Below are 16,372 nucleotides of genomic sequence, written 5' to 3' on the forward strand. Positions count from 1 at the left end.
ACCCCCCCCACTGATACAAAATTAAATTCTACCATAATGCACTTCGATTCCTTACTAAGTTCCGACACAATTTAGTCATTTTATTCTTTTGTTAAATTTTAAATAACAAGCAAATGCTCCACCCCAAACACACTGAAACCAGACAAAAAGGTCAGTGAGTGAGTACTCCTACCCACCGCCCCAATTAATTTCATAAAAAATTAAATTCCACAATAATGCATGTTGTTTAAACTGTTTTGATTAAAAGGCATATTATTTGCTGTTTTAGACAGGAATATTCTAAGCAAAGTAGCGAATTCTTTTTTTTTTTTTTTTTTTTTTTTTTTTTTTTAGTTTGGAGAAGGTTTAATAAGAATTCATTCTGTTCTAAAAAACATGTAGTTTTGTTTGTTTTTTAGTATATCTCGCGTTTGTTTGATCAACACTATCTGTAACAATAGTAGTGTATTCTTTGCCAACTGCTACCATCCAAGAAATGAAACATTTGTACTCTATATATTAAAATAAATACAGGTGCTGCTGGCTCACGGCCAGATTGTCTAGACGTAAACTGTTGGAGAAATCAAATGAGGATTGTTCTCTTATAGTGTTTTTTTTTTCTCCTTTTCCTTCTTCTTTCCCATTTCTTTTTTTTCTTTTTTTTTAAAAAACCTTTTTATCGTTTTTTTGTGTGTTTCTCATTACTCTCTTTCGTGATTATGCATTATGAAACAAATCTACTAGGAGGAAAATGAATAGTGGGCTATATTTAGTTTTGTAAAAAGCTGCAAAAGGGAGGAAAATTTAGATATCTCTGATTTTGATGTATTTTTTTTTTAGCCATTGGTACTAACCAGGCACCAGTGAATATTTCCTGAATTTTGGTTTTCTTTAGAGTATTTTAAAGAGTCGTTGTGGGGATACTATGGATATGACCTTGAATTTGAAAGTTTAAATATTTTATATTGGCATTAAATTTGATCGCTATTTATTAAACACTAAACAAGATTTCCTGAATTTCAATTAAAGCCTATAATTTAAAATATTTTCCAAGAATCAAAATAATTGGATGGATTTTGATGAAAATTGGAATAAGGATTTTAGACGGAAGCTTTAATAGCATATGTATTTTGATTTTAATTTTCGGAGGGCAGACTAAAGAATATCCTAGACTGTTATGTTCAGTATATCAACTGATAGAATACCTGTCCTGCGATGGGTATTCTACTCGTGTGTGTGTGTATATACACATTACATTGTACTACTATTGGAACTAAAGATTTTACAAGCGTATTATATCAGACAAAATATCAATTGAGCATTTTGAAAATTTTATTTCGGTTTGTGAGTAGGAAATCTATAGATGATTTCAAAGTAAGAAAAGATACATATTATTTTCTATATCCCCTTCCCATGTTCTACCCATTTCATGTCAAGTCATGTACCAAGTAAAGGTCAACACACTCTGTGATCATGGCTCTAAGTACATCCAACCTTTTCATAAAAATTAGCTGTTAAGCCATACACCCACACAAATATACCTATACACTCATTCACATGACCGACAGTTATGTAACCCCCCAAAAGGTGGGAACTTTAGACAAGGTTTTCAGTTTCTTCCTAAATGTCAGTTGGATCACATCTATGAAGAAATATAAGAAAGAGGGGGGGGGGACAAAAAAAAACATGAAGAAAAAAAAAAAAAAAAAAGCTTTTATTGTGTTAGGTAAAAGATTGAGCAGAAGCGCCCTAAAGAAAAACAGATTTTCATGTTAAAATCTAATTGATAAAAAATGGCATTGTTGTTCTCATCCTACAAACTGAGTGAAGGCATCATAATCCAACTCGTTACCTGTTATCATATCCTGATCTTCAGTTGTTAAGCAGCGACCCTGTTATCCAGAACTCTACCCCTTTGTGCTCTACACTGAGTAGACTCACATTTACTTTGCCTATTGACTCTTTAGTCGCTTTACCTGCATTCTCTTGCAAAGTGATCTTTATGACATATGGAACTATTTAACTCTTCTGAATTACCCACCGGTATATTGTAAGTTTAAAACCCACATTTTCTCATAAACTTTATTTTTACTTATATATATAAATGAGTTCTCAGTTAGAGATATTCTTTAACCCCCCCCCCTTCTCATATTATATTTTGATCTTTTGTTTTATATTTCTTTTCTGTATTTATCAAAATAAATCTTGGTACAGGGTGGAATGATAAAATTATGGCCCAGAAAAGACATGATTCCATTTCTGTTTGATGAAAACCGGTTTTCTTTTTGTTGCAGTTGGCCAGTTGTGTACAAATCCCAAGAGCAATCATGTCTGAAAGTGACAATGTTCAACGAGCAAGATCGGAGATGTGCCGCTGTACAACTTCTGCTCTCTACCGATCCAAGTTAAGACAACAAAATCGTTGCCAGCATTCTCAAAATGCAAATCCAGATGGTTCAAAGCTTGAGGGCACAGCTCTACGCATCGGATGACCCACGGTTATGATCTTTGGTGTGGTTTCAAGTGAGGGCCACATAATGCCACCTCACATCTTCGAAGTCCCCTTGAAAGTCAACACTAAAGTGTACCTGGGCATGTTGAAGAGTGTGGTGGTCCCTTGGTGCAATCAGGTGGCTGTTGGCAAACCTTGCATGTGGTAGCAGGACTCGGCACCGGCCCACAAGTTCAAAAAGACCCAAACTTTCCTCCTCTGACCTAAGCCCACTGGACTACTTTGTTTGGTTATACGTTGAGAACATCACCAACATGACCTTCTACAACACCAAAGTCAGCCTGATCTCCGCCGTCTGCTGAGTCCCCACTGGTGCTTGTGGAAAAGGCATAGTCCCAGTTCCGGACTCGTATCAAGGCAGTGATTGAAGCTGAAGACGGCTACATTGAATAGATACCAGCTCTACTACATAATCAAGTTACTTGAATTAATTCTTTTCAACAAATGTTTTAAAATGAAACTGTAGTGTAGTTTTCTTTAGGGTGACAACTTTATACTTCCACTCTGTATTTGAATTTCTAACTTGATTGCCTGATGTTATTTCTAGTTTGTTGTTTTTCCTTTATCAGTGTCTTGAATTGGAGAATCCTTCCTCTGTGTCCTTATTTAAATCAGAACACTGGAACCATGACTTTTTAATCTTTTTTTTTTTTTTCAGTTATTTAAGCCCTAACGAAAATGGCACATAACACACACCCACATTATATATATCAAGTAAGGTCTTTGACTTACTTGTTGTTTCATCAAATACTTTTGTATGCAAAATCCGATCCTGCATTTTGCTAATTCCTACCCTCTGATAAGAAGGAAAGTATTTCTTCGAAACTCCGCGGATTAAGGATTATCCACTTATCAAGTGTTTCCTTTTCAGATTAAATATGTTTTTAACTCTTTTTCAAAGTGTTTTTTACCATGTTTTATTAACTGTTTGCTCTTATATATATAGAATAAATGACAAAAAGTTATATTCCAAAATTTGTGATGTTGACCATCTTATAATTTATTCCTTTAATTCAGTTGACTTATACAATTCTTGACAGTATTTGTTTCGTAGCGCAAATATTGATAAAAATTCAATATGGCGTAATGGAAAATATAAAGGTATTTGCAGCTTCTCTTCCAATTTTCGGATTTTAATCATGTCAAATCACACTTCATTTCCTTTTGACGGATTGTTGCTATTTTTTCTGATGAGTTAAGGGCATAATAGATTCATTAATCGATATAATAATTAAATGATTGATTTTATGCTATGAAACATACTGTCAAGAATTGTATAAATCAACTGAATTAAAGGAATAAATTATAAGATAGTCAACATCACGAATTTTGGAGTATAACTTTTTGTCATTTATTCTCTATATTGATCTGTAATTACATTGAGCTTCTTAAATAAGTATTGATATATATTATAAGAAAATATATTTCTACAGAAATATATATATAACATTAAGTCAGCCTACACTAATTTATGGTTTTATCCCTGGTAAAGAAACACTAATTAGTGTAGGATGATTTAATGTTTATAGAAATACTATTCATAAAGCTCTACTTTATATTGAGCACTTTTGAATAACAAAAAAAAAAACAAAGTTATATCAACGTATTTGAATTTGATTTTATTTTCTTTACTAAATTTTTTTTTTTTTTTTTTTTTCTAGGTGAGTAGCAAATTATTATGTCCTGATGTCTTATCCGGATGTTGGTGAGATAACGTCTTTGTTTAAAAATAAAAGGGGATTCATGGATTTTTGTTTTTATCTCATTAAAATCTTATTAAAAATTATCCCTCTCCCCTTAAAATTATACTGCTTTCCTTTAACATTATGAAGGTAAAATGCTAGCTTGTTTTCTTTGCAAAAAATATTTTATGTGATATTGTGTGTGCATGCGATATATATATATATATATATCACATCGCTCAATAGTTCTTGGGCCTAACTAATAAAGTAACAACTCATTGGAAAAAATCAACTTTATTTATCAACATAATCTACTACACTAATTACAATACTTATAACGATTCAATACTTTTTGTAGAGTGATTTGTCTTTGATCTCAAAATACACCTGTTTCCTATATTACTTCATTGGCATCAAACCTTTTCCTTACAACAGAATCTTCTCTGCATTGCTGTAGCCTTCTTATACTCTTTTATATCTATTTTACCAGCAATACTTCAAGCAAACTACCTTTCTCAATATGTGTGTGTGTGTGGGAGTAAAAGTATTATTGGTTGATTTTCAATACAGTGAGTAGTTAAGGCTGAACGAAACGAGTAAATCTCTGGTTTTCACTACATTTTTGTCTTTACAACATTTAATTTTGACATATCGTGTATTTTATTCATTCATATATATATATAGTCTTGTTAACTTATCAAATCTATGAACATCAGGTCGGGCTTATTTTATTCTAAAATACTTATTTTGGAATATTCTTATATAGTAATTTACTAGCACTGAAAGATGTCTGTTTAATTTGTATACTTATTTCTAAAACAGTTTTGAATAAAGTATTCTGTATTTATTTGTAATTTTTATTATCCTATTTTTTTTTTTAAATAATAGCCATAGATTTAAAGTTTTTCAACAGATTTCTCCATCTGGTAACGTTGGGTAGGAACAACCAGTGTATGTAATATATATATATATATATAATCCACATACAGTACTCTTTCGCTGTATAACAACTCATCAGTGCGGCTAGACAAGCAACTACCTCAAGCCAGGGTGTTGCAGAAAATAATCAAAACATCATGATGCCGTCAGTTTCAAATCAGTAATTTTTCAAAAGTCGTTAATTATCTTCAATGAAACTTAGAACGCTTGCACAAGAATTTAAATATTTATCATGATATATGTATTCAGTTTATATAAAATATATATTTTATAAGCATGTCTCTTAAAATATCGTCCAAATTTGTTCAGTTAACAAACTCAATGAAGTTGTGTTTCTGGCGTAAAAATAAAAATTATGATTGTGGGGCGATTCTTTCCTGTGGTGATTAAAATGTAACCAACTAGTATGCAAGTGTGTATGCGCGCGTGTGTAAATTATATACTTGATTATACATTTGTTTATTTTTTCAAATTTTCTTGTTTTTTTTTTGTATCAGTTCCAAATTATGTTTAACATAGATATGATTTATTCTATGGCACCAATTATAGTGTTCCAGATTTAAATTGTAAACTTTCTCCTGGATCTGCACTGGTTAGTTGTTTTGAAGTTTAAGGATTTCGCATGGCTTATCAGCTGATTTTTAAATTCTTTTTTCCCCAGCGTTTTTTTTCTTCTTTTTTTTTTCATTTGGTTATTGTCAACTGAAGTGAAAGTGCTATTGATACTTGTTGAACATTCATTATTTATTTTTATTTTGACACAAAATATGAGAAGTTTGTTTTTTTAATAAAGAAGACATAATGAAGAAAAGGAATTCTGTTACCTTTAACAATATTTGGTTAAATGGAAATAATGTTGCCTAAATACATACACACACATATATTCGGTGTGCTTGTCTTCAGATTAACAAATTACTCTTTGTTTACCTGTGCTCAGGTAAATTCCTTTTATCTCATTCTGTGAGAAAGTGAGAAAAGAATTGTGGTTTTATCGCTGCTAGATCAAATGACAAGTTATGTATTTCTTTATGTTGTTCTTACCGTGAGTAGTGTGTGTACACACACACACACACACACACACACACACACACACACACACACACTTCTCATTTCTTTCCATCAGAGTTATGTGAGATGGGGAAATATTCTAAACTGGCTCTGGCTACTTGCCAATCCGGTTTATTTCAATCTAACCTACTTTGGTTTTACACCCCTCCCAATTTCGACTCCTCCACATCCCTTTATCTTTGACATACATTTGTAGGGAATCTTTCCTTTCTTTCTTTCTCTCTTCTTTTTGTTTTTATTTTTTAATTTTTTATTAAAAACTCATGCAATTTCTCTTTCATTAGCCTCAACTCATATCTCCCTTAATCTTTCGCTTTCTCTCGCACACTTTCGCTCTCACTCCCTCTCTCTCGCCTTCGCTCTTTCTCTCGCCTTCGCTCTCTCTCTCGCCTTCTCTCTCTCGCCTTCTCTCTCTCTCTCGCCTTCTCTCTCTCGCCTTCTCTCTCTCTCTCTCTCGCCTTCTCTCTCTCTCTCTCTCTCTCGCCTTCTCTCTCGCCGTCTCTCTCTCTCGCCGTCTCTCTCTCTCTCGCCGTCTCTCTCTCTCGCCGTCCCTCTCTCTCGCCGTCCCTCTCTCGCCTTAGCTCTCTCTCTCTCTAGCCTTAGCTCTCTCTCTTTCTCGCCCTAGCTCTCTCTCTCTCTTTCTCGCCCTAGCTCTCTCTCTCTCTTTCTCGCCTTAGCTCTCTCTCTCGCCTTAGCTCTCTCTCCCTCTTTCTCGCCTTAGCTCTCTCTCCCTCTTTCTCGCCTTAGCTCTCTCTCCCTCTTTCTCGCCTTAGCTCTCTCTCTCTCTCTCGCCTTAGCTCTCTCTCGCCTTAGCTCTCTCTCTCTCTCGCCTTAGCTCTCTCTCTCTCGCGCCTTCTCTATGTATCTTGCGCCTTCTCTATGTATCTTGCGCCTTCTCTATGTCTCTTGCGCCTTCTCTATGTCTCTTGCGCCTTCTCTATGTCTCTTGCGCCTTCTCTATGTCTCTTGGGCCTTCTCTATCTCTCTTGGGCCTTCTCTATCTCTCTTGGGCCTTCTCTATCTCTCTTGGGCCTTCTCTATCTCTCTTGGGCCTTCTCTATCTCTCTTGGGCCTTCTCTATCTCTCTTGGGCCTTCTCTATCTCTCTCTTGGGCCTTCTCTATCTCTCTCTTGGGCCTTCTCTATCTCTCTCTTGGGCCTTCTCTATCTCTCTCTCGCGCCTTCTCTCTCTCTCTCTCTCTCGCGCCTTTGTTCTCTCTCTCTCTCGCGCCTTTGTTCTCTCTCTCTCTCTCCTTCTCTCTCTCTCGCGCCTTTGTTCTCTCTCTCTCTCTCCTTTGTTCTCCCTCTCTCTCTCATTTGTTCTCTCTCTCTCTCTCTCATTTGTTCTCTCTCTCTCTCATTTGTTCTCTCTCTCTCTCTCTCATTTGTTCTCTCTCTCTCTCTCTCATTTGTTCTCTCTCTCTCATTTGTTCTCTCTCTCTCATTTGTTCTCTCTCTCTCATTTGTTCTCTCTCTCTCTCATTTGTTCTCCCTCTCTCTCTCTCTCGCCTTTCCTCTTTCTTTTGCCTTCAACCTCTGTCGCTCTTTCTCACCAGCCTCCTCTTTCTTTTATTTATTTATTGTCATCTTGTTCATTTTTATGTTTGCTACTCCCTTCCTAATTTAATTATACCACATTGCTCTCACTCGTTTTTTATGTTTCTGTTTACCTACCTCCCCACGAGAGCAGAGTTAGACACATGGTCGATTTTTAATGTGGGGAAAATCCAACTCCTCAAAAAGGGGCATTCTGGATAGGAACAAAAATAAAATTTACCTGTGTTATGAAGGTACGGCACAATCATGTTGAAACACCAGTTCTCACCAGATCACCGAAGTTAAGCAATGTTGAGCCTGGCCAGTACCAGATGGGTAACCATTTGGGAAGGCTAGGCACTTCTGGGAAGGTTGGGCGTGGGACCAGCACCCTCACCCTGTAAAAAGAACTCCTCGCTACAAAAGCATCTACAAAAGTTGTAGATGGCCTATGCCCCTCCAGGGGCTCAAGGGCTATTGATGGATGGATGAGTTGCGACGACAGAAAAGATGAAGTGTGGCATCAGAACAGATACTACACTGTGATCTTAGCCTGAAGGCCAACCTGTCCTTTTCATAAATTCATTATATAATTTTTTTTATTGAACTCCACTTAATTTCTACCCCCACTTATTCTGTTATCCTCCTTCCCCTCATCTCATCACATATTTCGTTGGTATTCCCAAAATTTTGCTTCTTTATGGCTGGTTTCTTTTGTTATGGTTTTTCAAGGCTACTTGTTGACCCACCTTGCCTCCTTTCCAGTTCTCTTTCTCTCTCATTCGTACATCTACTCCCTCCTTCCTCATATGTACATTTACTATTTTTAAGCCTACAACTTGTATGTTTACTTGAAAAGGATAAATAACAGTACCTCTCTCCTCCTCCACACACACACACTAAATTGAGGTAGAAATGATAAGTTTAAGCCTACCTTATTATTATTACCACTTCATGAAACTCTCTTCATGTTTCTACCTGTTCATTTTTTTGTTGTAAGAAGCGATTAAATTCCCACCTCTTGGGTGGGGGAAATTACCCAATCCCCCACCTTTGTCACATATGAATTCGGAGAATAATGAATGCATTCCCAATTGGTACGTTCAACAGTTATGATGGAATCTGGTCAAATTGTCACCTGATGGTCTGGGGAGGTAGGTCGACCCCCTTTGTTTTGGCTTCTACTTTTTGAATTTTCTTTCACCTCAGGGAGTAACACATTGATTGCTTCCTGGTTCATTTTCTGTTAGAACTGTACAAATGTTTTGCATGTGAGTTTGTTTTTAGGCGTATGTTTTGTGAACTGTTTCTAGTTAACTTATACACAGATACTAGCACTTCGGGTCAATGTAGACCTTGGAGTAGTGGTAACAGGAATGACTTCAGATTTTCCAAAACTCCAAAGTTGAGACCTCACCACTTGATGTAGTTTGCCATATCCAGGCTGGCTAGATACAAGTGTGATAGATTGAGTAGTTTATAGGTTACAAAATATGATACTTTAAAGACAAAACTTCCTTGAATATTTTTTTATATATAATTTTGTGGTCTTTAGAATTTAAGTGGAGAAGCAAAATGCACTGAGAATTTAGTTTTAAAATTTAAAAATCAGTTTTTAAAATTACGTTTGAAAACAAAACGATTTTACAAGAGACTAGAGATTTTTTATGAACTAAATTATATTTTTGGTTAATTTAGGGGACTCTTAAAATACTGCTCGGCACTATTTCAAAATGCACTGAAAACCCCCCATTTATTTTTGACAAAAAAATGTAATATCTAACCTTAAGTTATCTTGCCTGATTTTAGTAGTTAAACCCAGATAGCATTGCATCTGACACCTCAATATTGGATTCTGGTTATTTTGTCTTTTCCTTTCCAACATGTATTTTACAATAATCAAATGTTTATGACTAGTTTATTTGAAAAAAAAAAAATGATTGTGTGTGAAAAGATTAAGTATATTATTGGCATTAAGAATGCAGCACTATCTTTTTTTAAAGAGAATAAAAAGATGTAGAATAAGAAATCTTTATCAAGACATGGTAAATAAATTAGACCCATTTCGTAGTATGAAGAACTTATTCCTTGTCATGTTTGTAATGTTAAGCAACAGTTCTGTCGTATTTTTTTACAAATGTTAAGATACTGAAACGTTAAGAAAATATATCTACTGTTTAGTGGAATTGGTACCAATTATGCCAAAGGAAATGATTGTTTCAGAACATACATCATTCCTTGGGGATCACAGTGAATGTGTTATCAATATTAATGTATGGACGGGTCTAAATGTAGTAATATTTCTGTAAGTTATCTATAATTTTGTATTGATGAATGTAATTAATATGAATTGTCTGTTTAATGTAATAAAAGTATATATAGTAATACTATTTTAAATGAAATTTAAAGATTATGGCACCTACATTTATAGTCATCTGTATATTTGAGAAAAAACAGTACTGTAGAAATGATACTAAGAATTTCTTGTGGTGACCTGAGGCAAGTGAGAGGACGTAATAGATAGTGAAAATGTTTGCTACTATCTTTGTGAGGATACATAGAGGGGCATTTTGTTTAGATTAAATTAATTCTTAAACTGGGAAAAATGTGCTCAGTTTTGTGAGACCTGCTTTAGGAAATGCTCTAAGTGGTAAGTGAAAGATTTGTTTGGAAGTGTTCAGTTAATTTCCTATTGAAACTAGTAGCAAGGGAAAAATGAAGATCATTTTATATAGAAGATCAGGCATTATTTTGCAACTACTGCTTCTCTTTCCAAGAACTCACACATTTAGAAATTTGAGATTTTACTGTTCTATTTACCACCTTCCCACTAAGGCTAAAAGTGACATCAGGTTGATTTAATGTGGAGGGGAATATCAGTCTGAGAACGAATTTCTCTTACCTGGTCGAAGCTTGATCCTGGTTGGCTGACATGAGTTCAGTTTAACATTGGGAATCACGCTCCCCCAAAAGGGGGGGGGGGATGTTTGCACGTTTGCAAATTGGTATTTGCTTCCCATGAAAACAATGTGATACAAGGTCATTTTTAATCTGGAGGAAAAGCAGTTCCTCAAAAAGGGGTAACTTTGGAAGTAGGCAAAAATAAAAATTGCCTTACTATAGAAGAGCTTCCCTGCCATTGACTAAGGCCAAATTAAGTTAAGTGTTACATCAGAACAGATACTGCACTGTAATCTTATATATTTAATTTATTGCGCATGGAATTAATACAGTACCATGACAATGGTTGAATTACAACAATAAAGGATTAACAACAAATTTAGATATGAATTCCTAAGAAATTGGAGGGGGAAATCGAGGGTCTTTCTAATTGTCTTCGAAACGTTGAGATTACTCTTAGTTAGCATCGTTCACTACAATACTGCAGTCACACTGTGGAGTTAAACCTATTTAAGAATCTCAAACATTCTTTTTTTTTAATGTACCTATTTACTATGCCTCCCCACGGGACAGAGTTAGACACCAGGGTCGTTTTTTAACGTAGAGAAAAGGTACAAAAATAAAAATTGTCTCAGTCGTGAAGGATTTCTCCTCCACCGAAAGAGAACAAGAAATAGAAGTGCAGCATCTGAAGAACGTGTGTGTGTAATTTTTTTTCGTTTTTTAAATTTTTTTTTTTTATTAAATGAATATGGGATGAAAATGTTCATTGCATAATAGAAAAGGTCTGGAGTGGTCAATCAGTTATAAACCTGTCTTTCCTAATGCTAGGAAGGTTGATCTGTTGAGACTGAACAGACCCATATTCCACTGATATCAGTGTCAATACTGAAAGTGTGAATTAAAGTTTAAGGGTAAAGATAATATATTATGTTTCATTTGTCCTTAATCATAAAAAAAATTAAAAAAAAAAAAATGCGCCCCATACCTATGAAAGAACCCATCTTATCCATGTCTGGAAACTGATTACTTCCCTGTCCCTTTCAGTTTTTGCTCAGGGTTTGAAATATTTCTCTGACTTGGAAAGGAAAGGAAGGAAGGAAGGAAGGTGGTCTACTATATGGTGAATGCTTTAAAGGTATTTGTGAGCAATGGGTTTATTTGGCGGTTCAGTTGCATTCTCTCACTGGCTGTTAAGTTTTTTTTTGTTTTTTTGTTTTTTTTAGGAGGCGATTGGTTACCTGTATATCTTACCCCCTCCCTCCCTTTTAGATTAGGACAGACTCTGGAGAGGGAGGGGGGGCGGGCGAGAAAATCTACTACTGTTCGTAGCTCTTAGGTTTAGGTTTCAATGTGCTTTTATTTATTTTTTTGCCGGCTCCCAAGTTATTTATGATTAGTTTTATAAAAGTATGAGTGCTTTTTTTTTTCCTTCTCAGAACGTTTTTGCCCCTGTTCCTGCCACCTTTCTCGGCCTCCATGTTGAAAAAAGAAAATAACATTTCCCCCCCCCCCATACCAAACGTCAAAAAAAGAAAAGAAAAAGAAAAACACCTTAAAATAGTGAGGAAAAAAATCGTTAATCTCCGTATTAATTAAATTTATGATTAAAAGATATTAAAAAATCAGTATACACCTGCGTCGAACCCAGGAGGAATTTACAAAATTATTATACAAGATTGGTGTGTTTCATTTATACGTATCAAATACACGTTGATATTTTTCCTTTTTTTAAATAGTGAATTTTCATCGAATTAAAAGTATAAAAAAAAAAAAAGGAAATTTAAAAGCAATGGAAAAAATCCCATTAAAAACTTGTAAACATGACCATTTACCGCTTCTGCAGAAAGTTAGACCCAAGGCCAGGTGAGGTTTTGAAAAGCCAGCACACTAGATGAAATGAACTCTGGCATACAAAAAATGCCTGAGCAGCTCTGTTCGCATTCTTGGCCTAAGAGCGTTTCGTGCGATTAGCAATAAATTAACGAGAAAGAAGGAAGATAAAATCTGGTGGACTTGTTAGGACTAATCAGAATCAGCTTTTTTTAAAATTTTTTGTTAAATATCCTTTAAATCCTATTTATTTGTTGAATTCATTTTGTGAGCGAATCCTCAGACAGCTAATATCTTCTAGTTTACAACATTACAACAAATTACCCGGTCATTTTTTTCCCCAAAAATAATATATACATTTGTATGTGTGTCTGTGTGTGCGTGTCCCAGTGGCCTGATAAATAGAGCTACTGACTATTAACTATGGTTGTCCCACAGATTCCAGACTTTGGATAGGTACTGATCTAGCCACACTGAAGAGTTGTTATACAACTAACCACTTTGTCTGTGGATGATTATATATATACACACATGTTAATAAACATTAAAGAACATTTTATTTTTAATCTGGAGATATAAAAAAAAAACAATACAGTAATTGGCCATAAAACGATAACTTACCTTCAAACATAGCTCAATTGAGGTATGGGAGCACAAAATGGAAACGATGTCTCCACTTTCCTTTAAAACTGCTTACTTACATATTTTGGGCAATATAATAAGATATTTACGTTAATATATATGTTTAAAAATATATTTATTAACTAGGTACGGACAAAAATGGTAGAATAAAGATAGGGGACGTAGTTTTGAAAGCCGATTTATCATAATTTTTTTGTAAATTTCCGACTACTTTTTGATTTCATTTGAAAGATTAAAGACTAATTTCCAAAAGGAGTTTTCACGGTGAGCTAATTCAGCTAAATTTTAAAGTTAAATAAATTTATTGTAAAAATCCTTTGAAAGATAAATATTAGTTTTCTGTGTCTATTTCAAAGATACTTAAGTCCTAAAATATTGAATTAAATAATAAAAAAAACAAACTTAAAATTTTTTTTAGCTTAGTTAGGTCCCGAAAGAAAGATTCTCTCTTCATTCAACCGAAAGAAAACAAAGTCTTTGTGACATGTATTATACGGAAGCCCAAAATTTCAGACAGTTGAAAGGCTGCCTGAAAAATGACGTCAGATAGTTAAAGGGAGGTAGGTGGTGCTGTTTTTTTTCCCCCCAGATGTGCATCTGTCCATTTCCATCGTGAACGCTTGCCTAATTTTTACCATTTTTTAAATTAATTATTTTTTTTGCTTTTAAATTTAAAAAAAAAAAAGTTTTATTTTTCAAGATTATATAAAAATTATGTTACGCCGAAAGTTTCACATTCATGCAAGCAAGGAAAATATTAGAATCATACATATGAAAATTATGCGAAACATGTAATAACCCCCCCCTCAAGTAGAAATATTTTTTTTCAATTATAATTTTTTGTGTGAAAATAAGCAATACTTAATTCAATGATAATATTTTTGGTTTGTTTTTTTCTTCGAGTTATATTGAATTCATAAAGATTTAGGGTCGTTTTTCATAATGTTCTTGTAAAAGTTAACAAATTTTTTTTAGAATTATAATTTACGATGCTTTATTTTCATAAAAAAGTAAAAATAAATTCATGCATTTTTTTTTATACTGAAAACCATAACTTAAGTAACGGTATTTTTTGTTTAACCGAAATACATTTCCACTAAGATTTAAGTAAAAATAATGTGCTCATTATAATCCGTGATCATTATTTGATAAATACTGAAAATTTCATTAAAATTGATTAATTTCCTGATTTTTGGTGAATTTTTAAATAAAGGTAGGGGTCAAAATGTTTATACATTTTGAACATCGCCATTCATTTTGCACGTACCTAAATAGAAACATGAAAAAATGTGCCACAAAATACTGTTTTTAATACGTAAACTTTTTTTAATCAGGCCATTTTATTTTTAGCAAACTAGATATTTGAAAAATATATTTATTTACAAAACATAAAATAAATGAATGTATAACATTTTTTTACAGTTTTAAAAATTAGAAAATCGTGAATGTGCAAGAGAAAAATAGTTTCACAGATGTACAAATAATCTTAGAATTCAAAACAATGGTTCACTTTTAATAAATAAATATAATTTCAAAATATATAAATAAATGAAACAAATACTTAAAAAAAAGAAGCTTTTTTTAAACTGGAACACAATGCAGCAGTGCAGCACATTCATTGTTTTTTTTTAAATTTTTTTTTTTTTATATTTCTGTAAATAAATATATTTTTTAAATATCTAAATACTTTACCAAAATATAAAACATTAACTTAAATAATCATAGTTATTAAAAAAAAATGCGATAAGAAAAAAAGTAAGCAGTTTTGGAGAAAAGCGGGTATATTATTTCCATTTTATGCTTCCATACCTCAATTGATCTATGCACGTACCCTGTAGCGACGTGTTTTACAGTTATGACCAATTACCAAAAATATTATTTACAAAAACAGATTTTAGTCGATGAAAATGAACAAATGCTATCATTTGTTAAATTGTAAATTACCGTTATAGTTTGATTTTTTTTTTTTTTTTTTTAAGTGGTAAAACTAGTTTAAACTATGAAAACAAAAAACATCTTGTGGTTAGGAGCACAGTGTAGTATCTGTTCTGATTTGATTTGATTTGGTCCCCTGTAAATAAAACAAAATTCTTTCAGACTGAGGCAATTTTAATTTTTGCCCAAATCCAAAGGGGTATTACTAAAAATGTACGACCAAAATTATACCCGATCAATGTATGACTGACTGCTCCTGCTGTCTGTCATATAGAAACATGTAAAACTGCTTGGATCAGCAGGAGCTCAATCGGATATTTAGTCGTGCCGAATTTTGATCGGATATAACAAAGTTTACTAAAATTGTACGACTAAATAATGTACGATTATTTGTTCTTGCTGCTGAACTATTGAGTTTGTCAGCACAAAATATTGTAAAAATCTGTTGTGGTATTATTAAAAGAAACGATAAAATGAATTTACAAGTTTCAGCCGAAATTGGCAAATATATTTCTAGATTCACATAAAAATATATTTACAAAAAATAAATTACTTTGCAAAAATATTCTCTCTTAAGGCAGAAAGTAAATAAATACATAAGTATTTATTTACTTAATGAACTCCTTAAAAACTGAAAAAATTATTTTTTTTTCTAATTCTGTGTGCCACTTTCTTTCGCTTTAAAAAGTTTAATTTTTAGATTAGTCGTGCCTTGATTTTAATAATTATATACGACTAAAAATTAAACACGATTTTATGTACGTCTAATTAAATCCTAAAAGACTAAGACAATTATTTGACACATTATATTGGAAAAAATAGTTCTTAGTAGTTAAGGGTTTAATAAAAAAAAAAAAAAGGCAATAGTCGATAATAATAAGTATTTCTTCTATTTTTTACGAAGATTTTCTAGTGTTACATTGTTCTTGTGTTACAAAATTCAAATTTTAAAGAAAAATGTCACTTGTAAAATTTACCCCCCCCCCAAAAAAAAACTCGGAGTAAATTCATTTTGCTCTTTTTTTTATTTCAATAATAAAGAAACTCGTTTATTATTTATTTATTTTTACAAAGATTAAAAAATAAAAATAAGTCGTTTTATTGTTTATTTTCGATGTAATGGAATAACCTAACATCCCTTCATAGATGAAATGAACTATGAATATTAGGTACCTCCAAACTGTTGTCTATACGTCATCAATCTTAACAAAAAAAACACGACGTCATCAATTCGTGTGTTTGTTGTAATTTCTATGGAAGAGCATTAGCACTATAAAATTTATATTGATTTAAAATTTTTTTTGATAATTGAACATTTATGTATTTACTAGGGGGGGGGGTACCCG

At 33.1% G+C, this 16,372-nt stretch overlaps 1 protein-coding gene across 8 annotated transcripts in view; it reads left to right on the forward strand.

Annotated features, from left to right (window-relative positions):
• Window positions 1-16,372, forward strand: part of LOC145248365 (CTD small phosphatase-like protein) — a 574,218-nt gene that overhangs the window by 381,202 nt on the left and 176,644 nt on the right. The window contains exon 1 of one of the 8 annotated variants that reach the window (XM_080110291.1): window positions 8,606-8,869. The exons of 6 other annotated variants lie outside the window; for them this stretch is intronic. In XM_080110291.1, the coding sequence (XP_079966417.1) occupies window positions 8,794-8,869 (76 nt within the window). In that variant the 5' untranslated portion in view covers window positions 8,606-8,793. Of the gene's footprint in view, window positions 1-8,605; window positions 8,870-16,372 lie in introns of those variants that run through there. One more of the 8 variants, XM_080110297.1, reaches the window with a different exon arrangement.

Source organism: Euprymna scolopes, chromosome 26 (genome assembly GCF_053919585.1).
Source record: "Euprymna scolopes isolate OS-2025 chromosome 26, ASM5391958v1, whole genome shotgun sequence".
Taxonomy (NCBI): Eukaryota; Metazoa; Mollusca; class Cephalopoda; order Sepiida; family Sepiolidae; genus Euprymna; species Euprymna scolopes.